General features: G+C 40.1%; 1 protein-coding gene across 2 annotated transcripts in view; it reads right to left on the bottom strand.

Annotated features, from left to right (window-relative positions):
• The window catches only part of ITPR2 (inositol 1,4,5-trisphosphate receptor type 2), a 588,791-nt gene that overhangs the window by 521,822 nt on the left and 54,181 nt on the right, over positions 1-12,788 (bottom strand). For both annotated transcript variants that reach the window (XM_061417573.1, XM_061417572.1), the window contains exon 2: positions 5,982-6,052. In XM_061417573.1, the coding sequence (XP_061273557.1) occupies positions 5,982-6,052 (71 nt within the window). The remainder of the gene's footprint in view (positions 1-5,981; positions 6,053-12,788) is intronic.

Genomic DNA, 12,788 nt, shown 5'->3' with positions numbered 1-12,788 from the left:
GGTGGCCAAAGTATTGGAGTTTCAACTTCAGCATCAGTCCTTCCAATTAACATTCAGGACTGATCTCCTTTAGGATGGACTGGTTGGATCTCCTTGCAGTCCAAGGGACTCTCAAGAGTCTTCTCCAACACCACAGTTCAAAAGCATCAATTCTTCTGAGCTCAGCTTTCTTTACAGTCCAACTCTCACATCCATACATGACCAGTGGAAAAACCATAGCTTTGACTAGATGGACCTTTGTTGGCAAAGTAACGTCTCTGCTTTTTAATATGCTGTCCAGGCTGGCCAAAACTTTTCTTCCAAGGAGTAAACATCTTTTAATTTCATGGCTGCAGTCACCATCTGCAGTGACTTTGGAGCCCAAAAAAATAAAGTCTGTCACTGTTTCCACTGTTTCCCCATCTATTTCCCATGAAGTGATGGGACCAGATGCCATGATCTTAGTTTTCTGAAGGTTGACCTTTAAGCCAACTTTTTCACTCTCCTCTTTCACTTTCATCAAGAGGCTGTTTAGTTCTTCAGTTTCTGCCATAAGGTTAGTGTCATCTGCACATCTGAGGTTATTGATATTTCTCCCGGCAAACTTAATTCCACTGGAGTGGGTAGCCATTCCCTTCTCCAAGGGATCTTCCCAACCCAGGGATTAAACCTGGGTCTCCTGCATTGCAGGCAGACTCTTAACTATCTGGGCCACCAGGGAAGCCCACAACCTCCATGAGTAGAGCCAAAAGGTGAGAGTATTGTTGTTGCTGCTGTTTTTGTTTGGTCACTAAGTCACGTCCAACCCTTTTGCGACCCCATGGACTGCAGCCCACCAGGCTCCTCTGTCCATGGGACTCTCCAGGCAAGAATACTGGAGTGGGTTACCACACCCTCCTCCAGGGAATCTTCCCAACCCAGGGAATTGAACCCATGTCTTCTGCTTGGCAAGCAGGTTCTTTACGACTGAGCCACCAGGGAAGCCCAAAGGTCAAAGTGCCAGCCTGAAAATAGCACTCTGAGTTACATGCCCAGAAGAAACTGAGTTAAAGAAATGTCTTGTCAGTGTTCTCCCAAGTCCCTGATACTCACTACCTGCTTTCAAGTGGCATCGCACAGCAGAGAAAGTCTCTGTTTTAGTTCCTGAAGCATTCAAAATTATTGCCTCAGAATGACTTTTTTGCTTGTCGGAAGCAGCCTTTTGATAGGGCTGGTGAACATGTCAAATGATCACAGAGTCACAGAGATAGAGATTTCTAGAGCAAACAGCCAAAAAGCCTGTGGTCTAAGAGACAGGCCTGTCTTCTCTTCCCTCGGCCCTCCTGGGGAGTGGCCCCTGGGTTCTGGGTTACTTCTGCGTTTTATCGCCTTTATGGTTAAGAAAAGGGCGCACACACCTCTCTTGTTTTGATTTAGGTCTGTTTCTCCTCCTAATAGAAAATCCACACATATTGATAGGTCTTAACATTTGGAAAAATCTATACCCAACTTCTCTTGAGAATAGGGGGAGACACGCATAAAGGAATGAGGACAGGGAAAAGGAAAAGGGGAAGAATGTAAAGTCAATAGAAATAACTGCTATCATTTAGTGTGCAGGAAGATGGCTAAACTGAGGATCTTCACACTGAGACTCTGCATTCCCAATGTAGGAGGCCTGGGTTCAATCCCTGGTAAGGGAACTAGATCCCAGGCGCCGCAACTAAGAGTTCGCATGCCATAGCTAAAAGATCCCACATGCTGCAACTAACATCGGGCACAGCCAAACAACTAAGCAAATATTTCTTTAAAACTATGTATCAAAAAATAGTATTAGTGATAAATCATGTTGACAATATGTGCCCCTGATATGATGTAGGGAGAAAGGCAGTTAATATCCCTTCCCAAAACCTTAGCCGCTGTCTCATCAGCCAGACCAAAATCAAGAGACATTCTACAAAATATCTGGCCAGTACTCTTCAAAAGTATCAAGGTCATTAAAAAAAAAAAAAACAAGGAAAGACTGAGAAAGTGGAAGAAACCAGAGGAGACTAAACAGCCATGATGACTAATGGCACGTGGGATCCTGAACGGGATCAGGATTACGGAAAGGATAATGGAAAACTGGTGACATTCACAGGAAGCCTGGAATTTAGTCAACAGTAATGTACAAATGGTAATTTCTTAACTGTGACAAATGTACCACAGTTATATAAGATGCTAACACAGGGGCAAGTGGGTGGAAGGGAACTCTCTATACTCCCTTTACAACTCCTCATAACTTAAATGTATTCCAAAGTTTATAGCTGATCTTTAAAAATGAAAGAATATTTGATCATGAAAAGACTTCTGCACTTACTTAAGAGAAAGCCAATGTGCTTCTGTTAGTGCTATTCTGATAGTGTGGTTACTGAAAATAGCTGTCCATCCGCCAGGTTTTAAATAACCCTTGGGAAGCTGTTTGTTTGTTAAAGCTTCATTTCCTCTGTTCATGTGAAAAGCAGAGGGAACCCGTCAAAGGAATATTGCTTGTACAATTGTGTGTATTGGGGATAATTGTATTAACCTCTTTAAAATTTTGGTTCCTCACTAAAAACATTGGGAGACCCATATTCGATTTACTTTTTATTTATTTATCTTGGTTGTGCTGGGTGTTCATCACTGTGCATGAGCATTCTCTAGTTTCGACGAGCGGGGGCTAGTCTTCATTGCAGTGCACGGGCCTCCAGGGTGGCGGCTTCTCTTGTTGTGGAGCACAGGCTCTAAGCACAAATTTTAGTGGGTACAGCATGTGGGCTCAGTAGTTGCTGCTCATGGGCTCTAGAGCATGGGCTCAGTAGTTTTGCCACAAGAGCTTAGGTCTTCCTGGGCCATGTGGAGTCTTCCCGGGCCAGGAATTGAACCCGTGTCCCCTGCATTCCAGGCAGATGCTTATCTACTGTACCACCAGGGAAGACCTCAACTGACTGCTAATTGCCTAGAAGCTCTAAAATTTTATGATTCACTTGAACAAACCATACAGTAAGTATGAAAACTTAAAATTGTTTCAAATTAATTTGCAGACACCATTTGTCTGGCTGAGGCAAGAGGAAGTGAGGTGCAGCTGAACTGGGGATACACTGTTGTTTCTTCATATTATCTAAAAAGTAACAATAAGGGAGGGTGCTCTGGAAACTTGGCAGAGGGGTCTGGAAAGGCAGGGGTGGTGATCTTGGGAGGTCAATCTATGCAAAAGTGATGGCTTTTACAGCCAAAGGGAACAGGAGGAACACATTCAGGAAGAGAAGGGTGAAATTGCAAAAGAACAAGGTATGAGAAAGGATACAGAATTGGGAAAACAAGGTCTGCCAAGCAATGTGAAGGCCAGGGAAAGCAACGCAAACCCATCTCATGGAATTCTCTGAGGCCTCGTCAGGATGGGCCTCCAAGAATGCAAGGTGAAGAGTCAGAGCTTTAAGACAAAAAGGAATCTTTACTCTTCAATAGCAAGATACCCTCCTTCTTCAATGATGAGTGGAGACAAATGACTTAGTCTTACACAAGAGGTAGAAAATGAGAGCAAACCAGCAACGACAATGACCTAATATATTAGATTACAGGAAAAGCCAGCCTTCCAGGGGCGGACGGAGCACCTGCATGATTCATACTTTGAACCAATGCCCGCTGAATCATATAACACCAAGTATCTGTGTATAATTACCTCCTGGGCACAGAGATGTTACTGCACAGTTCCCTCAGACACACTGAAATATTTAAAGGAAAAAGACAGCCACAAACCCTGAAGATTTATCTTTGACAGATTAACTTTCCCTGACTGACAGAGGAATAAGGCTACACAAACTCATGAATATGAAGCATGAAGCACCCCTGGGAACCAAGTTGTATCACACAATCCCAGGGAAACTGTGGGTCTCTCACCCATAAACATCTAATGGCTATTTTTTTCTGATATCTACTATGAACAAAGTTCTATGCCTGGGAAACACAAAAAGAAAAAAAGAAAAGCCTGCCCTTGAAGAGGTTATAATGTAAGAGAAGAGCCAATTATGTTTAAAGGAAATACATTATGTCTTTCTATCATAAGTTAGCTACCATTTGTATAATGACTTATAACACTTTTACATTTATTCTCTGGAAAGAATCCAAGCCACACAGAGCCTTGTGTGGCAAGATTATTCTTGTTTTTATCCACCCCTGGTCCCACCAGGCAATGACAGATGTCCTCAGAGACACTAAGTGGTTGGGTGACCTACTTAAGATGACAGTCGGCGAGAAATGCGGTCAAACCCAGACTCCACGCTTTTTTCTGCTACAAATACAGATCTGTTGTCCCAGTTTGCTTTTAAAACTTTTTATCTTCCACATCTTACAGTTCACAAAAGAGAGTCTGTGGATCTGAATTTGTTTATCATCCCTTCTCTGAATTCAACATATCTCTTCCACCTGAGAAACAGTGGCTTTCTACAACTTAGGAAAGTTCTCACCCGTATCTCTTTACATGTTGCCTCATTCTCACGCGCTCTGGCCTCTCCTTCTAGAATCTGATTAGATGCTGCTAGACCCTCTCGGTTCCTCCTCAACACTGGCTTTTCATGACTTGTTCACACTCTCCTCTACCCTGCATTCTGGGTAATCTCCCAGCTCTCTCTTCCATACCACGGTCTCCTCATCTCCTCATATAATATGCTAGCTCACACTTTCTAGAACCTATATGTTCTTTTTCACAGTGTCCGTTCTTCCATCAGGCTCCTCTAGCCTCTTCTGCCTCTGAAATCATTTCCACACACTTAGTGCACAGTCTCTGGCAAGCTGTCCTGGAGCACTCTGTGTCTGGTTTGTCACAACCGCTGACTCTCCTTCAAGCAGTTCAATAGTGAGTCCCTCCTCCATGGGGACTGTGTGTCGTGAGAAGACCTTACGTGCCCAGGGCTGGGGGAGTGTCCCCACTCAGCACAGCTCCAGGTGCACTGATGGGTGGTTATCACTCCCACAGTCTGCTTTCACACTAATTTCCCGACATGGGGAGACATGTGGATCACGTATTCAAAGTGACTTATGTCACTCAAACCACATTTACTGTGCTCATCACTCTCTGAGATGAAAATGCAATATTCCTGCAAATCCTTATAATAAAAATGGTGTAAAAAAGTTACAGAACATGAAGCATGGGAAACACTCACCAGATGTGAAAGCTCCCTCCTCCCCCATGCACACGGACAGCATCCTGACCTGGGTCTGGGGCTCCAGCGAACCCCTCTGACTCTCTGTCCAGATCAGGCTCCTTTATTAAAGCTTTGTTTCACCAATGTGAGGAGGAATACTGACACAGTGTGTTCAAAATGAATGCTGCTTTTAAGTTGTTATCATTATATTTTTATTATAAGTATACACTATAAAGTATTAATTTGATTTGCACAAGCTCTTAATGACTGGTCTTAGTAGTCTATGACTCTCTACAAGTCCCATTAATCCTTCTCTTGTAACAGTCATAATCAGTTTGCTACTATGAACAACTTCTCAGTTGATAGTATGACACTACCTCTAAAATTATACCTAGAAGGGAGTTCTAAGACAGTTGTTAGTTATTATGTAGCATCCAAAGTGACCTTTTAAAAGTGAAACTAACACATCAGTGTCACCATGCTGGAGATTTTACAAAGATAAATTAAAGAGCTGATAAGGAAACGCTAATATTTATGGTGTAACTGTCACGGAAATATATAAATACATATCATTCAGCTATATTTATCGGTTTGAAAAGTGGCCTCTCACGGTTATTTAATTATTACCAAGATTTCCTTTCAACATACAGACTACTCTCCAGCAAAACAAAACTTGAAGCTATTCTTTCAGATCAGTCCTTCAATGTTTCAAGGAAGAAAAACAATGGGGAACTTTTGAAAGAATTTTCAGCAGATATATTTCTATTTGAAAGTTTTACATTGAATAAAGTTCTAATATTACTTCTTTTAAGACACAAAAATACCCCCACTTAGGTCATATAATATAAAGTATTTCTTTCCTACCTCGGAACTTCTTGGGAGGGTTGGCAAGGTCCCCTGCTTCTGGGTGCACCACACATCGGTCATCCACCAGTCTGGAAGGAAAAGAACATTCACACTGTTGACATCGTCGTGTTCATAGAGCACAAAATGCACATGGAGACTGCATCAATATTTACAAAAAGTTTTAATACCACTCTTCATTCAGAGATGTTTGAATAGTCATGTATTTGTAAAAAGATCTGGTTATACAGGCATGAATTAAAGCAGGGTTTACAAAACTCAAAACTGAAAAACTGTTAAGTGGTGGGCTTCCCAGGTGGCGCTAGGGGTAAAGAATCCGTCTGCCAATGCAGGAGACATAAGAGACGAGGGTTCAATTGCTAGGTAGAGAAGATCCCCTGGAGTAGGAAATAGCAACCCATTCCAGTATTCTTGTCTGGAAAAACTCCATGGACAGAGGAGCCTGGTGGGTTACAGTTCATGGGGCTGCAAAGAGTCGGACACGGCTAAGCACCAAGCAGCGGCAGCAGCAGCAGGAAACGTTAGAGAAATCACAATACTGACAAACCATGAAACTGCAGAGCCATTTACAATTCTAGTTTTTTAAAGGCAGTGGTGGGGGAAACATTTATAATAGTGGTGAAAATAAGTGGGAACAAATCAATAAGATATTGTATATATTTAAACACACACACACCCTCCTCTACAGAGATACATATGAGGCCTGGAACACAGACACCAAAACATTAACAGGGATTAGACTGCCCACGTTTTTATGATCCAGTGTGAATGCGAGCATGTTTTGTTTTATTTTTATAAGGAATGTGTAAGCTTATGAGATCAGGCTCACAGAGTGACGACACAACAGGATAAAAAGCGCTCATCCTGTGTTCAACTATGGCTCAGCCACTTCCCAGCCAGGTGGGGGTTTGGACCTCCTTCGCTACATCTGCAAACACAGATAAGAGTACCCACCTTGTGGTATTGTCAGGAGGACTGACTAACTTCATAGCTGTAACGTACCTAGCACAGTTTCTAGCATAGAGTAGGCCCTTAAATACTAAGTGTTTAAGATAATAACATTAGGGACTTCACCTGCCTTTTTCCTATCTTCCTCGAAAAGGATGCCTGACACTTAGTGATGAGCACTCAACAAATGTACTCAAATGAATAGAGTACCTTTCTAGTTACAAAAACTTGCCCCTCTTAAAATATCCATGAAAAGCCGATTTCAAGGACAATTCCCAGAAAAGCTGAATCTCTGATGTGAGAGCCAGGAGACATGAATCTCTTGTGTTAGGGTAATATCTAACTACCAAAAGACTCACTGATAGTCATTTTCTCCATGGACTAAGTAATGAGAGCCATTAGGGTTTTCTCCAGAATATTGTGAGAATGCACATGAATTAGTGCAAATTTATGAGCTCATTTGAAGAACGATGCCCCAGTCGCAACTTTGTTAAAAAGCACACATTAACCCCAGCACAAAAGTAAACCCCACTCACTAGTATGCATCAACTCCAGCATAAAGTAACCCCAATTCGTGATCAACAGTCCCCTTGAACTAGAATAATTAACCAAATCAAGATGAAACTTTTGGTTCCTGGTTTATCTGTTTACAAAAGCAGACACTTCCTAAATCACTGGATTTCTCTATAAGATCTAATTTCCACCAAACAAAATAATAATTTGATCAAGCATATAGTACTTTGTTTGATTTTTTTTTAGTACACTTCATTCATACTGGTTTGCTAAAATGTGGTTTTACAAGAGCTGCCAAGCATGCAAGAAATTCCTTTTAAGAGTCTTCAAAATTGTTTTCTTAGAAACAGGAAGTCACAATGGGTCAAGAGAAAGCAAACCCAAACCTCCACAAAATCCAACTTCAGGCTGTAACACTGAATGTGAAAGGCTCAGAGTCCTAAGGATGTCACAATATAATATTTAAATCTAAAAAAGTGCTGTGAGGGAAACTTCAGCTTTTCTAACTAGTTAAGTTGTGGGGGAAGGAGAGGGTAGGATGAATTGGGAGAGGAGCACTGACATGTATACACCACCATGTGTAAAATAGAGAGCCAGCGGGAAGCAGCTTTAGAACACAGGGAGCTCAGCTCAGGGCTCTGTGATGACTGGGGCAGGGAGCGGGGGTGGATGTGAGATGGGGGGAGGCGTGGGAGGGAAGCTGAAGAGAGAGGGGTTATCTGTATACTTATACCTGATTCATGTTGATATACAGTGGAAATCAACATAACAACATAACAATTATCTTCCAATTAAAAAAAAAGATGAGTTAAGAATTCAAGGCATAATTATAAAAAAAAAGTACATAATCTAATTTAGAGACTTCATGGCAAACAGAAGGGAAAAAGCGGACACATTTTATTTTCTTGGGCTCCAAAATCACTGCAGATGGTGACTGCAGTCATGAAATTAAAATATGCTTGCTCCTTGGAAGGAAAGCTATGACAATCAAGATAGCACATTAAAAAACAGAGACATCACTTTGCTGACAAAGGTCCGTATAGTCAAAGCTATGGTGTTTCCAGTAGTTATGTACAGATGTGAGAGTTAGACCATAAAGAAGACTGAGGGCCAAAGAATTGATGCTTTCAAATTTGGAGAAGACTCTTGAGGGTCCCTTGGACTGCAGGGAGATCAAACCAGTCAATCCTAAAAGAAATCAACCCTGAATATTCATTGGAAGGACTGAAGCTCAAGCTCTACTCTGGCCACCTGATGAGAACATCCAACTCACTGGAAAAGACCCTGATGCTGAGAAAGACTGAAGGCAAAAGGAGAAGGGGACAGCAGAGGATGATGGCACTGGAGAGGAGACAGTTGGATGACATCACTGACTCAATGGACATGAATGTGAACAAGTCCAGGAGATGGTGGAGGACAGGAGAAGCCTGGGTTCTCAAAGACTCAGACATGACTTAGTAACTGAACAACAACTCATCTGGAGCACAAAAAATTTGTATTAAAAGTGGCATTGATATTTTACTTATTCTTTGTGTCTGCCATTCCCACAGAAATACAGGCTCCCCTAGAATTGCCCAAGGAGTCTCCACCTGCGTGGTGGCTTGCCACCAAGAGGAATGGGAAAAAACTAAAGCCATCAGTCAGGTCACAGTATATTTACGTAAATATTTATGCCTATCCTCAATCATCTGATAGCCCAGATAAAAACATTAGTAGTTAAGAGTGACTTCAGTTCTAGGAATTTGTCCTATTCCTTACAAACCAAAGTCTGTGAAAATTACAAAGACAGTCATCTCATCATACAGACTGAATGAACTGGAACTGAGTTTGGAGAGAATGGAAGAAAGGGAAGGTTACAATGAAATGGGTGGATAAAGAAGCAAGTGTGAATTTTATAATAGTGTGAAACAAGTGTGAATTTTACAACAGTGTGAATGTTATAAAAACATATATGATCACAGATGTTAACTGTTACAGATGACTTTACTGAATAACTTCTACAATATCTCCAAGAGCCTCTTCTTGAATACCTTCAGGGCCAGAGTATTCACCACTTACCATCTTCCTGCTCTGTTTTATAGGTCTTTTTCCCATCATAGTACTTACATTTTCTAACTACTTGCTTATTAGTCTGGTCTTTCAATAAATTGTAACTCCATGAAGTCAGAAAGTGAATCCATCTAGTTTACCATTATATCCTTGGCACCCATTAGAATGAGTTATAGTGGCCACTAAGTAAATATTTGTTAAATAAATAAATGAATCAATGAAACACAATAAGACTGGCTTTCCCAAATAACTTTCCCTTTTTGGTCTCAGTTCTTTCTTTTGGATTAAGTTTTCTTTTTCTAGGAGTTTATTTCTCTCTAGTTCTCCCTCATATGGATATTTACCAAGGAGCTCAACATCCTTTCATGCATCCAAGTGTTAACACCCCTCTAAATGTGATCCCAGAGACTATTCATACGAATCCAGGTGCATCTCCAACAAGTGCAGGGGCCAGGGGTCTCTCACCTCCTTCCTTATGACACTAAGGTTACAGTTATGCTACCTAAGATTACATCAGCTTCCATGGAAGTCAAGCCCACTTCTGACACTATTCATTATAGCTGAACAATTTCAGGTTTTTTCGCGTGTACTACTGATAAACCAGGCTTTCCCATCCACCACTGGAGCAGTTAACTTTTATAACTTACAAATAAGGATTTACAATTGAATAGGTACAAATATAAAGATCAACCTTTGGCCAATGAGCAGAAAATCATCTGAAAGCCATCTATACCCTCCTGAAGTCATTTAAATACCTTCTCATGATTACTTCCCATTTTTCTCACTCATAAACAGTGTTTCCCAAATCTGGCTCATTGGCTGAATCATATATACATGAGGTAATAATAATAATACCTTTCTTTGGTCCCTATCTAGCAAACAAAAATTTCTGAGGATACAGTCTAAGAATCTGTATTTTTTAAACAGTCTCCAATCTTTCTTGAATGGATTAGTAGCATCTATACTCCCACAGTACCTGAGGCTGTCCTCTATAAGAGAACTTCTCACACTCCATCAAGCTTTCTTTTACATGCGTATTTTACTAGCACTACAAATTATAAGTTCCAGGAGAGTCAGCACATTTCTGCTCTGCATACATGCATGCATGCTAAGTCATTTCAGTCATGTCCAACTCTTTGCAACCCTATAGACTGTAGTCTGCCAGGCTCCTCTGTCCATGGGATTCTCCAGGCAAGAACACTGGTGTGGTTGCCACATCCTCCTCCAGAGGATCTTCTGACCCAAGGATCGAACCCACGTCTCTTATGTCTCCCTCACTGGCAGGTGGGTTCCTTACCACTAGTATCACCGGGGAAGCTCTCACCATAATATGCCCAAATCTAAACGTTAGGCCTCAAACATGCAAGATGTTAAGTATTGACTGAGTGAATGACTGCATCACTTTTTGAACAACTGAGTAAATCAATAATGTTATTTTTGGTATTAATAGATCACAAAATCAATAAAAATAACTGGAACTAACAAATGGCTAACTAATAGTAGATGGAAGAAAGGGTGACATATCTCAGAAAGTTATCAAAAATGTCAAATCCTAATAAGGACCAAGACAGCCTGCTCTAAATAAAAATATCTTATATAGAACCTTTCAACTTCAATCTGTCAGTACACTTTTTAAAGGGATGTATTAATCTCCCCGTTTGAACCAGCAAGTAGGCCAAATGGGCAATTATAGCCACAGCCAAAAATTCTCAATCTGTCACTGAAACTCAGCTAACATAAAACCTGTTATCCTTCATACCTATCTTCTCTCCATAAGGTCATAACTGTAAATTATTTGTTTACTGTAATTAATAAGAAAAATTTCATTCAACAATTAGACCTTCCAAGATATCTATAAGGAGATTTCATTAGCTACTTTGAATGATTTCATACATAAATATGAATGAAAAATATACATGAATCAAATTTAACTGGACAGATATGCCCCCTAGAGAAATCTTGCAAATTTTGTGCATCTGAAGACATGTGTTGACACAGAGTTTTTGAGGCAACACTTCATGATAGCAAACACTGGAAAAACTCAAATGTCCATCAGTAATAGTAATGTGAATAAATATACCATGACAAGTGCATAATTTCAAGCAAAAGAGAACTATTTGAAAAGGTGAATAAACTGCAGCTGCATGCAATAACACTCAAATACATGAAATTGAGCTAAAAACAAGTAAGTCTCAAAAGTTACATAATTCCATTTATATAGATGGCATAGGTAGGCAAAATTAAATAGCATATATTTTAGAAATACACATGGAGTGTACATAAATTACTGTATAAAAATACATGGCTCTCCAATTTTTAAGTAGACTTCCAAAAAAAAGCAAATTACTCTGTCAGTCTCCAGTCCCTTATTATTCCACCAATTGTAAAGAAACTGCCACAAAATAAGTAAAATATAATATGTTAGTCATATTTTTTCCTCATGAAGCCATAACTGATATTTCTACCTTTGAAATATCATACTTTTTAAAATAAGTGTGTTATCTTCCTGATATTTGCCTACCACACATACGCAATCCTTGTGCAATTAAGTGATATAGTTTATTTCTAATACAATGGTTTTGAAGCACATTTAAATAAAATGAATTTGAGGGGAGAGAGAAGAAAGGGAATCCACAGTAGATGTCATTAAAAACTATTAGTAAGAAAGAGAGCTAATATTGTGACCAGGTTCACAAATATGATGGAATTACCTTTACAGAACTCTCAGGACTCTGTAACAAACCATTTCACCCTTAACTGGGAGTTAAGAGTTTTACCCTGATGGCCATATGAATTTCTCCTCTAGCTGCAATTTTCTGACTTTTAGCAAAACTGCCCCTCCACCCACACAACCCCGCCACCCGCCGTCAGTCACCCCTGGCACATCACCCTCCCTTACTGTCACTTAGAAGTAGTAGTAGAGGAGAAAAAACACATGTTGAGCTCAAATCCCTGGTCTGCCACTTTACAACCAGCTGTGTTTATGCTAGCCACTTAACCTCTCTCTGCCTCATTTTCTAAATGGGGCAGATGTGATCTCACAAATTCCTTCTATTTCTGTGGTTTCTCATTTCTCTGATTCTATTTTGTAATCAAAGTTCGCTTTGGTATCACCTTTCAGTAGCAAATTCTGGTTTTATTTTTTTTTAATATAGATTTATTTATTTTAATTGGAGGCTAATTACAATATTGTATTGGTTAAAATATTGTATATATTGTAGTTTGAAAGTTTAACTGTTCAGAATAAATTGCTTGAAGTTTATTTATTATTTTATTATACCAAGCAAAGTACTAGTG

The sequence above is a fragment of the Bos javanicus genome, chromosome 5 (genome assembly GCF_032452875.1).
Source record: "Bos javanicus breed banteng chromosome 5, ARS-OSU_banteng_1.0, whole genome shotgun sequence".
Lineage (NCBI taxonomy): Eukaryota > Metazoa > Chordata > Mammalia > Artiodactyla > Bovidae > Bos > Bos javanicus.
The sequence above is the reverse complement of the archived record's forward strand: the minus strand, read 5'-3'. Positions and strand labels throughout refer to the sequence as shown.